The sequence below is a fragment of the Phocoena sinus genome, chromosome 17 (assembly GCF_008692025.1).
Source record: "Phocoena sinus isolate mPhoSin1 chromosome 17, mPhoSin1.pri, whole genome shotgun sequence".
Lineage (NCBI taxonomy): Eukaryota > Metazoa > Chordata > Mammalia > Artiodactyla > Phocoenidae > Phocoena > Phocoena sinus.
The window spans coordinates 59,853,167-59,871,978 of record NC_045779.1 but is presented as its reverse complement, the minus strand read 5'-3'; the positions used below and the strand labels follow the sequence as shown (position 1 = coordinate 59,871,978).

The 18,812-nt window shown below is 41.1% G+C and overlaps 1 protein-coding gene across 3 annotated transcripts in view; it reads right to left on the bottom strand.

Annotated features, from left to right (window-relative positions):
• Positions 1–3,312: 3,312 nt before the first annotated feature.
• COLEC10 (collectin subfamily member 10) overlaps positions 3,313–18,812 on the bottom strand; it is a 162,318-nt gene continuing 146,818 nt past the window's right edge. For 2 of the 3 annotated variants that reach the window (XM_032610432.1, XM_032610431.1), the window contains 5 exons: positions 14,505–14,576; positions 13,077–13,148; positions 8,626–8,679; positions 6,929–7,024; positions 3,313–5,058 (listed from right to left, as the gene is read on the bottom strand). In XM_032610432.1, coding sequence (XP_032466323.1) covers positions 4,667–5,058; positions 6,929–7,024; positions 8,626–8,679; positions 13,077–13,148; positions 14,505–14,576 — 686 coding nt within the window. In that variant the 3' untranslated portion in view covers positions 3,313–4,666. Of the gene's footprint in view, positions 5,059–6,928; positions 7,025–8,625; positions 8,680–13,076; positions 13,149–14,504; positions 14,577–15,618; positions 16,064–18,812 lie in introns of those variants that run through there. The other variant, XM_032610433.1, reaches the window with a different exon arrangement.

Below are 18,812 nucleotides of genomic sequence, written 5' to 3'. Positions count from 1 at the left end.
CATCTCTATCACCTCCCCCAGAAGCCCACTAACCCAGTTCGTCCAAAGGATAAGACTTACCTCTTGATAAATTCATCTGTTTAAGGGTTCTAAAGCGAAAAACACATAGGCCAAAGCATTACATACCTTTAAAATTGTGTGGACACACATGAATCTGCATTATTTCCCAGCTACAGATTCCAACATGGTGATTAATTTAAGGCTGCTGTGCTCACATTTTAATAAATTGTAAAATTCTGATTCCCTTCCCCCTTCTCCCTACCTGTCTTTATTTTAGTATGAAAGTGACAGTCTGTGGGAAATCTGGGTTTCACTGAATGTCAGCTGTAGGTCACCAGAAAAAAATAATGTGGAGGAATATTTACCAAGTGTTAACGCTCATCCATGCACAATCACAAGGATATATTCTGTCTTGTGAGGTAGTGGTGTGGGTGAGCATATACAACGACATGAGAACTTCTTGTTCACATCAAAATTAGCCAGCCTACAGGAATTTATAAATGTATTTGAAGAGATGTGTCAATGTTGCTCTTCAAGAAATGGTAACGTTGTACTTTTACCAAAAAAAAAATTCTCTTTGTCCAACCTATTTCAGTATAATTTTGAAGAGGCGTTATGTTGAAGAGGAAGTAGGAGTAAAAATAGAATAGGTTTATATATTCCATCCATGACAGTGGATTAACTCTTGGGCTTCAGTGTGGTAACCTCGATGTTCAATGAGCCAAAGGAGAGTTCTGTTCATGAGGCTAGAAGTCTGATCTGTCTTCTTTTCCATTGTGTCTCCAGCCCTCATCACATGGTAAATGCTCCATAAGTACATTTGATGAATTAATGAGTTAGTGAGCTCTACTAGGCACCTAAGCCAATTGTTCGCCATGTCAGTTTCACGAACCTGGTCTCTGCCTTGGACTTCATCTCACTGGCACTGGACACCTGCCCTGAACCCTCTCAGTCAGGTCTTACCAAACCATCAACCTCTTAACAGCCTCCTCCCTTAGGGTTGAACCCTCTCCACTGAATACCCTCTCCTAATAAATAGATTATTTATAATTGAGATGCCCCACATGACCTTCAATCCCAGTTCTACTCTATATCTGTGCCTCTAATGCCTCACCAACAAAATTTGAATTCACTGGGAGTGGGGCATACCATATAGGGTTAGAGAAATGTACAAAACTGGGTATCGGGCTTCCCTGGTGGCGCAGTGGTTGAGAGTCCGCCTGCCGATGCAGGGGACACGGGTTCGTGCCCTGGTCCGGGAAGATCCCACGTGCCGCGGAGCGGCTGGGCCTGTGAGCCATGGCCGCTGAGCCTGCGCGTCCGGAGCCTGTGCTCCGCAGCGGGAGAGGCCACAACAGTGGGAGGGCCGCGAACCGCCCCCCGCACAAAAAAAAAAACCTGGGTATCCACCTTAGTAACCAGTGCCACAGTGAGCATAGTTCTCCCTGCCCTGACTTGTACTTTCATTTAGAGGCTGATCCAGCTGGTCTCAGGGTCAGACCTCTCAGAGTTATGAACAGCAGAAGGTAGAACAAGGACGTAGATGGAAATTAGAGACAGCATATTTTATTTCACCGTAAGGAAAAACTTTCTAATGGGGTTAGAAAATTACCCAAAACCTTCAAATATGGACTGTGTGACCACCTGTTAGGAGTGCAGTAAAAGAAAGCCCTATATTGAAAACAATGCATGTATGTATACCACATCTGTGGAAATGCAGTGCGTGCTGCTATCTAGTTAACCTTTCCTATTCCAGAGACGTCTTATGGTCTCCAGGTATGCAATCCAGAGAGCTGGAAATTAATTGGTCAATAACAATCAAAGAAGCTCATACATCTAAGCAGGAAAAAATACATCTTCTTTAATGTTAGTAGTTTTTATGGGTGAGTTGTCCAAAGTGTAATCAATGTTTGTTATATTTCTCTCAACACGGGATGTATACCCTTCTACAGTGTCTGGGCAATGACTCTGGACATAAGGTATTTCTCCTTGTCTGGCTATAGAATGTGTTGCTTTGAAAGGGCAGCACTGTGCAATTGTGAATACATTTAAAATTTTCTTCCCCTGGAACCTTTATGTCATCCTCAGGAAGTGCCCAGATATGTTCCTGAAAAGTTGAATATACATTTAACTTTTGAGAATGAAATTGATTTTAAATGCTAATTATTTAAGGGAATTATCTACTTTATTCTCTTATGGGGCAAATAATTACTTGCTCATTTTTAGTTTTGGCAAATCTTAATTTTAATATATCTGCCTTGCTTTCCCTAAATCTGTAGTTATCTGCAAAACTGTAGTGACACTTTACTAAATCCCTTCCTCAACATTAATGACATGTGTAGACATTCCTGAATTTTAAAAGAAACCAGTGAGTACCATATTCGTAAGGCAAGTTTCTGAATCCCCAGCATTTCTATTAATTAACCCTAATCTTTAACTTTGGAAAGTAATCAAGAGAGATTATTTGAGCGCCTGTTATCACAAGAGAATCGTGGATGAAATTCCATTCAATGTAAGAGCAAAAAACATAGGCTGGAGAGGACACTGGATTGACAGTTTCAATCAGCAGAGTGAAATCCTGCTTTTCTTTCAAATGAGTTGATTTTGGTAAACTTCTTAGCTTCCTTGGACCTCAGTATTCTCATTGGAGAGATGGCAGTAAAAACGTCTGCCCTTCGTACTTCCCAGAGTTTATCAGGATCACATGGAAAATGTTATGTGAAGACATTTATTTTGTAAAGCACAAAGTAAGTTTTATAGCAAATCTAATTAAATGTGTGGTGCCTTCAAAATTTCTCCCAGGCAAGGTCTCAGGATGAATCCTATCTTTGAAACTCTGTCATCTTCTCTTGGAAGCACTGGCAGCAACGATGAGTCATTGAGAGAAATGTTGTTATTATTATAATAATCATAATAGAAATTAGAATAGCATGGACGGTACACACAATTAATATTCATACTTGGGGGGCTTAGAACAAATCAGAATATGGATCCCAGTGTGAGCTGCCCATAGGCAATGTTTACTGTCTGTTCCCTCGCTCCTCTTTTCTAATCCCTTTCTTTTCCTCTAAGTGCTTCTAGATTCTTGTTCCTCAAGCTCTTGGCTGGCATTCTACCCCAGGATACTGGATTTGATATGGTGTCCTGCTTTGTAATTTTTTTTTTTTTTTTGGGGTACGTGGGCCTCTGACTGTTGTGGCCTCTCCCGTTGCGGAGCACAGGCTCCAGACGCGCAGGCTCAGCGGCCATGGCTCACGGGCGCAGCCACTCCGCGGCATGTGGGATCTTCCCAGACCGGGGCTCGAACCCGTGTCCCCTGCATTAGCAGGCAGATTCTCAACCACTGCGCCACCAGGGAAGCCCCTCATTAACTGTTCTGCCAGCATTTTAAACGTCTAATTATATGTCACAAACTATAACTGGAGCATCAGTTTATAAGGGGATAATCTAGGGTTTTGTTGAACTTTTATTTTAAAATTTCAATTTAGAGCTGCTTTGAGGTTTGATCTGCAGTTCAAAGTAGAATTTTACCAGCTTAGTAAATGTGAGTCTCAGGCATGTTCCAAACTCCACACTTGACACATTCTTGTGATATACTTGAAAGTACTTGAAGGCATCACTGATGTGAGATTTTTACAACATACAGTTGCAGAGAATAAAGGGCCTCCCACAAAATGTCACCATGCATGATATATTAGAGGCAGACAAGAGTCTTAGAGACTTGGTGTTGGTAGCACCCTGAAGCTTCCAGAGTTTTCTGAAGGCTTCACAAACCCTTTCCTTCATTCTCCATGCCCAAGGGGAGAAAAGTTGCTATGGATGAACTTAAGATGAGGAAAAATGGAGCCATATTAATAAAGGGGGCAATTTAGCAGGAGGATTATAAATAATATTGTGTGGGAGCTAACCTTTTCTTTTTTTTCTTTTCAATTTCTAGAGCTCCCTTTTCCTCAGATCACAGGGTTAATATCTGGAGGCCTGGAATTTACCTGTGGGCCTACAGAAAGGGGGCCAAGGCTTGGTATACTTCAGTGAAGGCCGTCAACCAGAAGAACAGAAGTCATCTGTACGATTCCATATGGTCTGGAACAGGGCACTAGGCTAGAAGTTCCTCATATAGAGGCTTAGAGTTGAAGTATTTCTGAGTGTATGCAAAGAAGAGGACCTTGCATGTGTGGCTATGGCCATGGTGGGTGACTGGTCAAAGAATTGGGGATCTTGGGTTCAAAGACAGATAATACCTTGACATTCCTAAGAGAAGAGCCTCTCATATGTCTGGCTTGGAGCCTAATCATCCCCAACCAACTATCCAATTATCCACTGGGCTAGACAGACAGTGGTTTACGGCTCTAGGGAGAGGTGGCAGAGCAAATGCCAAGTGAAAACTTCATTTGAGACACAGACAACCACCTCCTGCACAACTAGTAATTCGAGTTCTCTCTTGGGACCCGTAATCTGGTGAGCTTATGGCTCAGTAACATACCGTGTATGAAAATGTTCAAAATCGCCATGGACGAACATGGCGATGGAGATTCCAAACCTCAGTCTAGCATTTCTCACTTGCCTTGAGTCAGACTGAATTTAGTGTAATTAGACAGAAAAAGATGGATAAAAATACCTGCCATGGTAGTCACGGGGAAATGACAAGTGTACAGCAAGAGGGAAGTTACTTTTTCTTCTTGACAAACTCACAGACAAAGTACATGGTAAGATGGCACTCTGTGTCATTCCACCTGCCTGAACTCAGCATTTCCACACAGTCCTCGTGGCCGTAGGGGTCGCTGGGCTCACCCTCCTTCCAGTTGCTGTAGTTCTGCAGTGGAGTGTTGTCGGTGAACACATACTGGCCTTCTCTCTCAAGGTCATTCACCCCGATGAACACCCGGAAGAAGCCACTCTTGGAGACGTAGTCTGCCAGGAGCATGTTGGCAGCTTCATCCTTTGGCATGGCTAGCATTCCACCCCGGATCCGGCAGTGGGTCAGGGATTCCCTGTAGTTCTTCTCCTCCTGAACGATGTAGTAGAATTTCTCTTCAGTTTCCCTAATCCCTGCTATGACTTTGCAGCAAGGAAAAGAAGAATGTGATTATATATGTCAAAAAGAGAAACGCTAAGTATAAAATATTGCTAATTTAAATTCATTTATTCAACGTTTAAAATTCTTTTCCAAGAACCTATCATGAGGTGGGCACTGGTTCAATATTTTCTCCACCTTTCTAGCTGTCAAATGGGGAACAAACTCCTGTCATTGGTCCTCCCTTGTCTTTTTCTCCTTCACTTCCCTCACAATGTGAAGCAGAGAGCTATTTTGACAAAGATGTGTTATATGAACTGTCACTCAGCTCATCTCAGACAATTTTTCCCCTCCTAGTTTATGCTTTTGCCACACTTACAGTTCCATGAGCATGACCTTCTCTCTTCCGCTTCCGTACCTTTCATGCCTGGAAGGTCTTCTTACTGCTTTATCCGGCAAATTCCTACCCATCCTTTAGATCTTAGTGGAAGTGTTCTCTCCTATAAGAGCCTTTTCAATGCTCCTGGACAGACATGAGCACTCCTGTGCATTCTCCCCTATGTTTCCATTGTCCCTTTCACTTCACAGCACTTGACACATTCTAGTCTAATTGTTTGTGTGTCTCTTCTACTGAACTGTGAGCATCTTGAGGCCAGTGACCATGTCTTTGCCACTCAGTAGCCTCAGTGCCTGGAACAGCGTTAAGGGGTGGTAAAGGCTTATTGGACTGATACGGAAATAATACAGAAGTTTGTCCCTATGGGCCAGATTCCTAGATTGTGAACATATACATCAATTGAGATAGATGGTCTATACTTCACTCCAGGTAGATGAAGGAGACTGAGCTTCTGAGTAAGATTCAGGACAGAATCGGGGACTCAGAATCATCTCGAGCTCATAATATGCCATGTACGTTTTGGCCTATGGGGGCATCTACGTCCATCTTTTTAGGGTCTATAAGTTAAAATTGACAAATAAATCTATGAGCACTCAAATGTTAAGGACCATTGCACTATGTTGAACCTCTGGGGTCTGGTTTATTCATTAAGGTCCAAGTCATGTCAGATGTGGCATCTTCTGTATAGGTTACAACCAGAGTTATAACTGAGGGTTAGTTCATATCAAACATTTCCTATGCCTTTAGTATTACAAGACGAGAATGGACACAAGATGGCAACTGTGTGCCTCCAGTATTGTACAATAAATATGGCTGGATTATAATAAATAAAAGTACAACAAAGTGAAACCAACCGTAACAGTAACTAAAACAGTTCCCTCATTCATACTGTCTCAGGAGAGGGCACATAAGCCCCACTTTAAGGGCTTTATTGAGAACTTTAATAGGGAAATACAAGGGAAAACAAAAATGACTGATATGGAAAATTGCACAATTTAGAGAAATGCATAATGTTCCCATTGATTTGCACTGAGGGTAAAGGAGTCATGAAACCTGTGTTCAGATCCATGCTCCACTGTTCATTAGCTTGTATCTATGGGTAAGATAATCTCTCTAAGCTTCGGTCTAATCATAAAAATTATTATTATTCCAAGTACTCAAGAAAGTAGCTGTTGTTTTTATTATTACTTTTATCTTCTGAGATGCTGGCTGTCTGTTTGAAAGCTGGGCCCTTTTTTTCTTAAGGCCCAGCTAGCCAGACTCTGCCTCTTCTTCATTCCCCTCTCTCACTAAAGCACCCTTTTCTACCCATAGGAGCGCACATATGTATGTCCACAGGAAGTGGACCTAAAGCGTCCTAGACTGAGTGGATAATTAGGATTTTGAGAGACTTTAAACTGTTGACACTATTCAGTAGGCCTTTGCCCAAAGTTATTTCCTGCTAGGGATGTTGGAATTGCAGTGTTGAAAGAGATAAATCCACGGATAAATAGTACAAAGCGATAGAAGAGACTCACCATTCTTGACAAACTTCATCGATGTCTTGAGGCGAGCCACACTGATATCCAGTTGTCCAACAACTTTTCGGTATCTTCCGCAATCACAGACAGTCCCTTTTAAATGACAAAGCTGTGAATTCATGTTGAAGCACAAGCAGACTGGTTGAAAAGAGCAATTGCTCTCTTCCCAATATTTACTGTCTTCTTCTAGTCTGGCTACGTCTCTCTGTGAACGGCTATGCTTTTCGTCTTTTATTTAATACAGGGTTTCTGATATACCTTGTCTTTAGGAATTCAGAAAATATCTTTTTAAATATTTTAAATTAGTTAAAACACAGTTCTAAACCAGATTTTTTAAAAGAACAGTAAATATGACTAGCCACTGTACACATATTGTGGACCATTTGGCATTCTGTTGAACACAGAACATACCAGTCTCAGAATAAAATCTTTACAGCTTTTAAAAAAACATATTTCTAGCCAGTCTTCTCTTCTGTTACTGCATTGTTCACTGGCTCACACAACTCTGCCAAGACAGGAGAAAACTTTCACGATGAAATAAATGTTAATTCTGATTATCCATTTGCAGTATAGCTTAACGTTTCAAGGACTAAGTTTAAATCTTGTGAATAGATCTATCTTACAATTTCAAGAGTCAGTTGATCCATTTGTGGATTAACTATGATTTTAACTTCTGCCATTAATTCCCCTTTGATCATTTACCTTTTCAATTACCTACTGGTAATGTGGCAGAGAAAGAATTGTAAGGAAAATGATGTAAAATTCAAATGATTCCCAGATAACCAACAAGGGCCTGCTGTATAGCACGGGGAACTCTGCTCGATATTATGTAACAACTAAATGGGAAAAGAATGTGAAAAAGAGTAGACACGTGTATATGTATAACTGAATCACTTTGCTGCACACCTGAAACGAACGCATTGTTAATCAACTATACTCCAATATAAAGTAAAAAGTTAAAAAAAATTCAAATGATTCCCTTTTCCTATTTAATGGCTGCTTCATGTCAACATTTCCATTGGCTTTGTTTCTTTGGTTGTTGAAAAGCAAAATGAATTCTATTAGCCAAAGGAAAAAAAATATCTGTGGCTTTATTTATCCACATTCACAGTTAAATATAAGGAAGTTAAAAGAGCTCTTAGAATTAGTCCGCACTACACCTTTACGGATAGAAATAATTGAAGCTCACCAAGAACAAGCTACTTTTTTCCTTGCATCGAGCGCTGGAAATAGACCTCTCTTTCAGTATCAGGGAGAAACTCCCCGGCCACTGAGGCATGTTCTGTAACCACAGGGCCTCACTGGATCAGGCCAGTTTGCTGCTGGCAAACTGCTTGGCCAGTATTTGGCTGAGATGTTGGTGGAATGTAAGACGTGCTGGTCCAATTGTTGTGGCCCTCGTGGATTTTCCTCCTGGTCTCAGAGAATGAGGGCTGCTTCCTGATGTGCTGGGTTTGCTACCTCATGGTAAGCATGGGAGGGGTGGAATGCACCATCCTCCCCTCCCCCAGAGGCCTGGAAAGTCACCAGCAGATAGAGAGGAAATTTTCATTCTTCCCTTTCTTCTGGCCCAAGGAAAATGAGGTTAATCCCACTGAAAAGACTATTGTTTTTCTATACACTATATTCATTTTTAAGATGAATAGATTTGGAATGATGCTAAAAATTAAGAAGAAAAACTAAGTATATTATACCTGCTTTGCCTTTTCCTCCAGGTATCCCAGGCAAACCCTTTTCCCCTTTGTCACCTGAAGAAAAACAGTAGCCATGAAAAGAACAACTAAATAAAATAGTGTTATTGATGAATAGAATAGAACGCATAAAATCTAATGAAATAGAATTATTTCAGGCAGACAATATCTTATACACCTAAAATAACAGGAAAGAGGTTTTAAAATTCATTGCAATATCTCCAACAAATATTCCTTGGTTTTATAAAAATAATTTGATTTTGAGTTGGCTGTACAGGTACAGCAAATCAAACAAGTCATAATTTAATTAGATGGAATGCAGAATTCCAGTTGGATGTATAAACGTTTAAGTTTGTGTCACTGATCTTACTAACATGTTTTTATAATGTGGCCTTCTGGGCAAAGCTAAGACAATATTCTGCATGTTTTTAATTTAAAAAGTACCATTGTTTTACACATCTGGATCAACTGATTAGCACTACACAGTGTCTGTGTATTTATTATGCCCCCAAGTTCTTCCATGTGGCTCTGCCCTTGGATTTTCAAAAACATGTATCATGCTTTTTCAATTTAATTCAACAAATACTTACTATTTACTTACTCTATGCAAGACAAAAGACTTGCTTGGTACTTTGAAAGGGTATAAAGAGAGACAAGATTAAACATCTGGCTTGAAAGAGTTTATGCTTTTTGGAAGAGATGTGATATATGCAAATATCCATAATTTAAAGTTGTGTCAAAAATATTATACTGACATATCAACCTTGATAATTTTCCTCTCTGCTCTTTTTTGTATTTGACCCTTTTCTTATTCAGTCAGAGACATCCACAAAACAGTTTTCAGAGAATCAGAATTATTAAAGCAGAGAGGAAAAAAATGTTGAATTTTTTCAACTTCAAAATAAGCTCTTGAAGCCCACATCAGGCACAATAATTGAAAGCAAAACTTTTGATTTATAAGAGGAAATGTTTGCCTGAAGCTTTGGGCCCTGAAGTCCTCTTCTCCAAAGAGAAGACCCTGATAGAAGTAAAACAGAGTTTATGCTTCAACGGTGATCTGGAAAAAGAATAAGAAAGAATTCAGGGGGATGAATACAGGATGAAGGTCATCCAGGCTAGAGAAGAGTATGAGGCTTACTCTTGTAGAATAATGATGTGGCCAGGAATTGGGTATATGACCGAGGGGGCAATGTAAGGGGCAGTGGGGTCAGCATTGAGGTTCTGCCTAACCCCTTCCTTTCCCAGCAAAAGGGAAAACCTGGGAGCCACTCTAAAACCCAAAGGGTTCCCCATGTTGCCTGCCCACTAGCTATTCCTTCATCACTGTCTGCTGACTGCTTTTCACTGAGTCCCGTACATATTGACCACTGATCATGCAGAAAGGCATGCCTGCCAGGGCCCCCAGGGTTTGCTGAGCCTTTCCGAATTGACCTACGTGGACACTCTTCTTTACAGTGATGCCAGAGCTCCCCAGACAAAAGGAGGGGAGTCCTTGAAACCCCAAATGTAGTTTAAGTATGCTGGGGAATGCCTCAGAACTTGTACTTGGATGAAATGAAACAATGGTGAAATCTATGACAATGGAATGTGATAAATATTATAAGAAAGACCATGAGCAGAGATAACATACTCTGTCCAATGCAGACGGCAGTTGGAAGAGGTAGTGCCCCAGCTGGAAGAATGAAGGAAGGCTCTCCTGAGGAGATGGCATTGGAGCTTCAGCAGGTGAAGGTGGGAGCAACATAGGAAACAATGTACAACAACAAGGTACAGCTGGGAAAGAAGCATAAAAATATGCCGAGCACCCTGATGAGGAAGATTGATCTGGACACACCTAAGCTGTGTCCTGCAAACTCCTCATTCCCCTTATATGTAAATTGGAAAAGATAAGACTAGATTTTGAGAGTATGTTAATGGAAGAAAAGGAATATATACTTGCTGAGTGCCAATCATTTGCCAAGTTAGATACTTTATAGGTATTATCATATTAAATCCAATGAGCTAGGTACTATCATTATATTTATTCTACAACTGAAGATATTGAAGATCAGAGAGGCAAAATAAATTGCTCAAGGACACCCAGCAATTCCATAGCAGTGCTGGTATTGAAACCCAACCACTTCTGACTCCCCAGTTCATGGTGCTTTTCAAATAACTTAACCAATGACTTAATGAAGGGAAGCCAAGTTTTCAAAACATGTTATAAAAAGTTGAAAGGAATATCAGTCCTATCATCACCAAAAGCAATATGGACTTGAAAGTTCATGTGAATATGGCTTAATATTTTAATTAAAAATCGTTTATTTTCTTTATATGTGAATCCTTTCACTTCAACATAGGTTGAAAATTGATTCTAGTTCTGCTATGACCCTAGTTCTGGTCTAAGCCCAATAATGAATATTAAAAAAAAAAGCATACATAGAGTATTTGCTTTAGAAAATGATAGGTTTTGGGGGACTTCCCTGGCCGTCCAGTGGCTGGGACTCTTTCACTGCCGAGGGTACGGGTTCAATCCCTTGTCAGGGAATGAAGATCCTGCAAGCCGCGCAGCACGGCCAAAAAAAATAGGTTTTTAAGGAAAACAAAGTGCTCATAAGAGACCAAGGAGATGAGACATTAGCACCATTGTCTACAAACAGAATGAAAAAAAGGAATTGCCTGGTAGGTTTTCAGAGAAGGTAAAGACGGCTGTGGATCAGAGTAGGGAAAGATTCATTGAAGCAGTAGCCTTTAACTGGATCTTAATGTGGGAAATAGATACTTGAATTGATGCATGGACTTTTTTTTTTTTTTTTCTGAGAAGATGTAAGCACTGTGACTACTTTCCAGTATTTTTTTTTTTTTTTTTTGCGGTACGCGGGCCTCTCACTGTTGTGGCCTCTCCCATTGCGGAGCACAGGCTCCGGACGCGCAGGCTCAGTGGCCATGGCTCACGGGCCCAGCCGCTCTGCTGCATGTGGGTTCTTCCCGGACCAGGGCGCGAACCCATGTCCCCTGCATCGGCAGGCGGACTCTCAACCACTGCGCCACCAGGGAAGCCCGGTCAGTTCCTTTTCATACCAATCTGGCTTTACTCTCTGACATGGTTCCTATAGTAGTCCTGTGGTTATTCAGCATTATACAGTTGACCCTTGAACAACACGGGTTTGAAATGTGCGGGTTCACTTATGTGCAAAGTTTTAAAATAAATATATTGGGGAAATTTGGGGAGATTTTCAACAATTTGAAAAAACTCACAGATAAACCACGTAGCCTAGAAATACTGAAAAAAATTAAGAAAAATTTAGGTATGTCATGAATGTATAAAATAGATGTAGATACTAGTTTATTTTATCATTTACACCATAAAATATACACAAACTGATTATAAAAAGTTAAAATTCATCAAAACTTACAGACACGACTACAGACCATACATGGTGCCATTCCCAGTTGCGAGAAATGTAAGCAAATGTAAAGATGTAGTATTAAATCATAACTGCATAAAATTAACTGGAGTAAATACTGTACTTAGGTCATAATTTCGTAGCCACCTCCCACTACTACTGTGGTGAGCTCCAGCATAGCAAGTATCTGCTTAAAATGCCCCTGTTATGCAAATCATCCGCACTTGAGCCCGTTCTCCTATGCTCAAATAAATTGTGTATCCAGGTTAAAGGAGATCGCTTTGTAACTTCAACCCAACAGAACGATGTCTGTATGAATTGCTGAATATCAGAAGCAATAAGGGAGGGTGGGAGGGAGCCTCAAGAGGAAGAGGATATGGGGACATATGTATGCATACGGCTGATTCACTTTGGTGTACAACAGAAACTAACACAGTACCGTGGAGCAATTATACTCCAGTAAAGATCTATTAAAAAAACAACCTGCTACCGTTGTGGTGCTTTTGGAGAAGACGATGGGATAGGGTGCTTAGATAATAAAGGGGAGGCTACCTGTGTTTCATAATATGGAAGCAGGAACATGCAGGATCAGGATATGACTGAAAACAAAAGGATGTATATACACGCACCTCAAATTCCTATCCTGTTAGTAGATCTCAGACACAGACTTATTATCATTCCACTCAGATTAAAAAGGAATATTATACTGTCCTCAGCTACACTGAGTTTTATGAATAATTGTTTTCTGCAACTGAGTGCGCTTCATGGTCATGACACCCGTTTTAATTGCATAAAGGATTATAACCAGTAGATCCCAGGAGAGAGTTCTGGGTAGAGACTAACTGAACTTTATGTTTGAATCTGTCCCTGAATTTTGCTCAAGGCCTTTTTTCAAAGACACGTTGCTTACGCAGGGAAGAAACTGCCAAGATAGGAGGAAAGAGAAAACTCGTGTTTTAAAAGAAAGGAAAGGGCTCATTTTTCATGGTGCAGAACATTTCAACATATATCGAGGGTAGGTTCGATTGGCTTTAAATTGCTACTGGAGAATAGTAAAATATAGCTTACCCTTCTTGCCAATGGGCCCGGTCTTGCCAATATTGCCTTGGTCTCCTACATCACCCAGTTCTCCTTTAATTCCTGAAAAGTAAAGCAAGTCATCTTTATATCCTAAGGTTTTATCTCCCCTTTAATGATGTGCCTAGTATATGATATTCACTTGAAGGAAATACTGAAAAGTGCATTCTTCTATCTGTGCTATATTATATACATCCTGTGCTATATTAACTATTTTAATAGCATTATAATGTATGTATTAAAATTAAAATGTGGGTGAGTGTGACAGTCCTGGGCCTGATGATATTAAAATGCAATATTTCTAAAGAACTACAGCAGAAGATGTTTAATCTAAAGGTCAGGTAAGGAGCTGAGTGAAAAAATTCTTGCAGTTTTTTCTAATTCTGTTCCTCCTGAGATCCATTTTGGCTTCACTCCGGGATTCTATTTCCTCGCTACTTTAAAACAAATTGGACTAGCTTAGCCATTTTTTTCAAAGGGGAGGGAACATACGATCATAAAACCTAGTGATTAAAGAGACATCAGAGATTGTCCCACCAAGTTTTCATCCAAAAAAAATTTAATCAGGGGTTACTGAGTGCCTACAAAATTGTTACTAATTTGCATTTTTAATCCATGATTATCTAAAAAATATTTACCAGTTGTAAAGCTATCTAGTTGTGAGAATAATTTTGCAGTTGATTGTACATATTTATACAATAAGAAGAGTTTAAATCAGCATTTCTCAAATTGAAGTCTCAAAATCCTATGAGTCTTTTTCTCTCTTTAACTTACTGAAGATTTTAAAATCAGTGGTCTAGGGCCACTACCTTGTAGCAGATGGCAAGGAATAGTTCTAGTGCTTGGAAGACACACGCTGACACGTCACAATCCAGAAGCTGTATTCTGGCGAGGCTGAGTCTTGGCTTGTGAGTAAAACCATTCCCTAATAGCCTGTGTGTTATATTCTCATTTTCTTTTCTCCTGTTCTTCCCATATATACCCCACCATTTGCCAAGAGCTCTTGGAGAAAAGTGAGTAAATCAATGGATCAGACAGCTGTTTCTGCTCTTGCTTTTCTTCCCCCTCACACTCTAAGCCAGCCAGCCAGAGATGCTTAGCACGGCATCTGAGGGGAGACACAGCGGTGAACATGGCTGTGTTTCTAAAACTCAGAGTTTCTTAGATATTCCCAGAGACTGCAATTCCCCAGGGCTCCCAGGGTGTTCCTCTCTCACCAGCCCTAAGGATGAAGCTTGAGAAATGTGTCCGAGTCTTGTCAACAGGCAATCTCATAGGAACTCTCTGGTGGCAAGTAAATTCATCTAGGAAACACATCTCATGAATCTCTGGAGAGGAGGGTGTTATGAAAGCTGCTAACTTCCAAGGCAAGTCCAGCAGAGAGAGAGCAAAGTTTCAAAGTCATATCATGTTACCTACCTTTCGGCCCCATGCGTCCCACTTTGCCATGCTTTCCCTCCTCTCCTGGATCTCCTTTTTCACCCTCATCTCCTTTAGAAATGGAAAATGAATGAGTGGAGCAGCTCAAATAGTAACATAAGCACAGACTCCCCAGGAAAAGCTGAACATGGTTAGAATCCATCCCTCAGCTCAGTGCTGGCCTTACAACTTCGATTTGATTATGTCTATAGGCCCATGTGAACGGGACACTCAGGGAAAGAGAAGAAACTCCCATTAACATTTTTCTTTCACTTCTCCCATGTTGTTGGAAGAGGTAATCAAGAGGATGTGACCGTTGATTGACCAGCAAGCTAGACTCTGGCAATCAGAGGCTCCTTACCCTCTCCCCTGTCCTTGGAATGTATGTTCCACCCAGTTCCCACAGCCCAAGCCAGTTCAAGGATGCAGCCTTGAGACCACCTGGACTGAATACATGCCCGAACCCAGTTAAGGCATCTATATAAACCTTTAAGATTCTGGTGGGTGAGTGCAGAGATCGACTAGTCTTAAGGCCACTCAAGACGAGCCTTGTAACTCCCCTTGCTTATTAAACCTCTCACCTACCAATCTGGAGTGGCCTGCCTCTTTCTTCACCTCCCCTTGCCCTCTGTGTATGGGGCCAGTTTCAGATTTCACCAAGGAAATTCCCAAAATTGCAAACCAACACACATCCAAATCTGTATTTAAAGAATTACACTTATTGGCAAATCCCTGAGAAGTTTGTTTGGCCTGGCAAATCTTTATTCTTGCTGGAGAATCTGGCAAATTCTGGAAGCCTGTGCATGTATATATATATATATATATCCATATACATGAATATCTATGCACAATATGTATAAATATATAATACAAATATATATTTATATACTATGTAAATATATATACATTTTATACATATAACAGATAGATAGATATGTAACCATATATATAAATTTATAACCCTCTGACTGCATGCTTGAGAACCCCCAAATCATAGGCATGGACCTGGAAGATAAGAGCAGAAGACTAGCTAGGAATGGGGAACAGCTGTAAAGCAGTTCTGTGTGAGCAGTGGCTATTCTAGTCATAGGTGGGTCTAGCTCTAGCAACATACCCAGTCAGGAAGAACTGAATTAGTGGTTTGATGAAAGGTGTCCCAAACTGTGAATCAGGAATCCTGGATTTTAATGCCATTTTAGTCACTGATGGGTTAAGCAAATTTTCAAAAGTCAGTGACTGAGCTTATTGGGTTTGGAGTGAGGTAGATCTGGAGTTTCTCAGCTCTACCGTTCAGTATCTGGAGAAAATTGGCTATGTCACCTCCCTTTATGAGCCTCATTTTCCTTTCCTCTAAACTGAGCTAATAACACCTACTAAAGAAGGCTCTTGAGAAGTTTAGATAAGATATTATGTGTGAAAGACCTGGAACGTTGCTGTACACCTGAAACTTACACAATATTGTTAATCAACTATATTCCAATATAAAATAAAAATTAACAAAAAAAGACCTGGAATATAAGTGCTTAGCCATGGTGGCTATCGTTGTTCTTTCCTTTATACTTCAGTTTCCTCATCCTTAGTGTAGAGATAACCCCCACCCTCCCTAACTCTCCCAGTTGTATTACGATCAACAAGATAAGCATGAGGGGCTTCCCTGGTGGCGCAGCGGTTGAGAGTCCGCCTGCCGATGCAGCGGACACGGGTTCATGACCCGGTCCGGGAAGATCCCACGTGCCGCGGAGCGGCTGGGCCCGTGAGCCAGGGCCGCTGAGCCTGCGCGTCCGGAGCCTGTGCTCCGCAACGGGAGAGGCCACAGCAGTGAGAGGCCCACGTACTGTAAAAAAAAAAAAAAAAAAAAAGATAAGCATGTGAATGTGCTTTGAAAATAAAGAGCACAACACACAATATTATTAAGATGAGCTACCTGCCTTATCACCACAGCAATCTCAGGACGGGAAGCCATCCTCGTCTTCACCAGTGGAAAGTGGTAGACAACAGACTTCATAAGACAAAAACGAAATTCCTGGGATTAGATTAGATTAGCTTGGGAGAGAGAATGTTGAGATGTTCATTCATTTATCCAGAAAAAGCATAACAAGTCATTCTCTACTTTTTTTGGAGAATGAATGTTAATTTTTAATTTTTTTAGAATGTTAATATTTTAAATGAAATAATCTTTTAAATGGAGCAGTTAGATTTCCAGGTTGTGAGATTGGTCAGGCATTGGAACCCTTCACACACGAAGCTCTAGTATCTCCTTCTGGGGAAGGATTTCAAAAAAGATGCACAGGTGATTTGTGTGATCAAACCAGTGGGGTGAAGTGGATGAACTAGACGGTGTTTCTCTAGCTTAAGTTATTAGCACATGTTTATCAAGCAGTTATCCTGGGTGCCAGCACTGAGCTAATGTGATCATCACAGCAATTCTAGGAGGTGGAAACAATTACCGCTCCATTTTCTGAATGGAAAAACTGAGACCCACCGAGGTTAAGTTGTTACCCTGTCGTCATAGAGCTTGCGAGTGATACAACTAGGATTCAACAATATGTGTGTCTCTGCCTCTCCAGATCCCTACTAGCAGGTAATTGTTCCTTCTAGTCTAGGATTCTGTGACTCTCAACAGACTGTGGATTTTACAGAACTTGGCACTGTGCCACATTTTTCAGGGAGAAAAGTGGAGATACAGAAAGTGAGTCTTGTTCCTTTTTAAATAAGATGGATAGTGGGGAGGATGAAACCAGCTCAAGGTCTCAGTGACTTAATTCATAGGGAATGTATCCTTGCGGTAATTTAGTGTAAGTCAGACCTGGCTTTGCCACTCATGAGCTGAGGGACCTTGGGAGGTCCTTGACCTTGGGCCTTGTTTCACCCGTTTGTAGAATGGACAAAATAATACTTTTTTCAGAGAGTTTTTTGTTTTTGTTTTTGTTTTTTTTGCGGTACGCGGGCCTCTCACTGCCGTGGCCTCTCCCGTCGCGGAGCGCAGGCTCCGGACGCGCAGGCTCAGCGGCCATGGCTCACAGGCCCAGCCGCTCCCCGGCATGTGGGATCCTCCCGGACCGGGGCACGAACCCGCGTCCCCTGCATTGGCAGGCGGACCCTCAACCACTGCGCCACCAGGGAAGCCCCTTAGCTCCATTTTACAGATGAGAAAATGAGGTCAAAGAGAGGTTCAATAACTTCCCAAGGTCACATAGCTCGTAAGTAATAAAGCCAGAATTCAAACCAGGGAAAATGCCTTCAAAGCTTTTGTTCTGAACAAAGCGTATGATTGGGAACAAATTTCTGTTTTAACATTTCTGGGTTTGGGGATTGCTATTCTGCACAACGGGACCAAAGATGCGTGCTCTGCTCACCAAAAGGCAAAATCAAATACAGGCATGTACGTGGTTTGGTGAATCATAAAACCACACTAATGTGAATTATTGGTGCCATTATTTCTTCTCTCCCCCTTCTTAGGAGCTTTCCCATTCATTTTCAAGCAAGTATCTAACTGGAGGCAGCCAGGTGAGTGACTTAGTCATCTGCTGCTCCCTGGTGGTTCCTGATGGAGACCTGGGAGGGTGAAAGCAGGATTCTTCTTCTTCTGACCTGTGTGCCTGAATCCCAGCCTGGTAGTGAGAGGGCTGCTGGCAGCGATGAAGTAAACAACGTGTACCCTTGCCTTCAGCTTGGGTCCCAGCTTCATTTGATCTTTGGGACTTGTTTTAATGAGAACAGAAGAGAGGCGTAAAAGCAGGCTTTGGAAAGGATCTCCCACATGGAGCACAGTTGTCTGCTTTTACCCTCTTGGCGATATTTCATTGGATTAGTAGGGCAATTCAGACTTACTTTCCTTCCTTTAAAAATAGCCACTTACATTTTAAAATGAAATGAAAAACTATAAACTGTGATGAACTAGTTTCAGATTTACAAAATTATTTGTTTCAGCCCCTGCCAAGCCACCAGCTTGTTGTGATAATCTCTCCAGCAGAATTCCAGCAGAGCACACAGCTGACCAATTCTTCTTAGGTACGATTTTTTTCCCCAAAAGGCAAAAGCTCTTTTAAAATGAAATTCTAGTTTGAAATGAAATAGCCGAACCTAGGTCATTATCCCTGCTCAAAGGAAGTAATTATTAAAACTTAGTGAATTGGTTTTGGAAATGCTAAAAAAAAATCACTGGAAGCTGTACTTTTCCCACTGCCAGAATAATCTTATGGACTGGGGGCAAGTTGTTAACAATCCTTCTCCTGGTCAGCCTTGGAATTGAGTGATACAGGTGTTATGGTGTACTTTATCAATGGGGCCAGATTCCTACCTAAAATA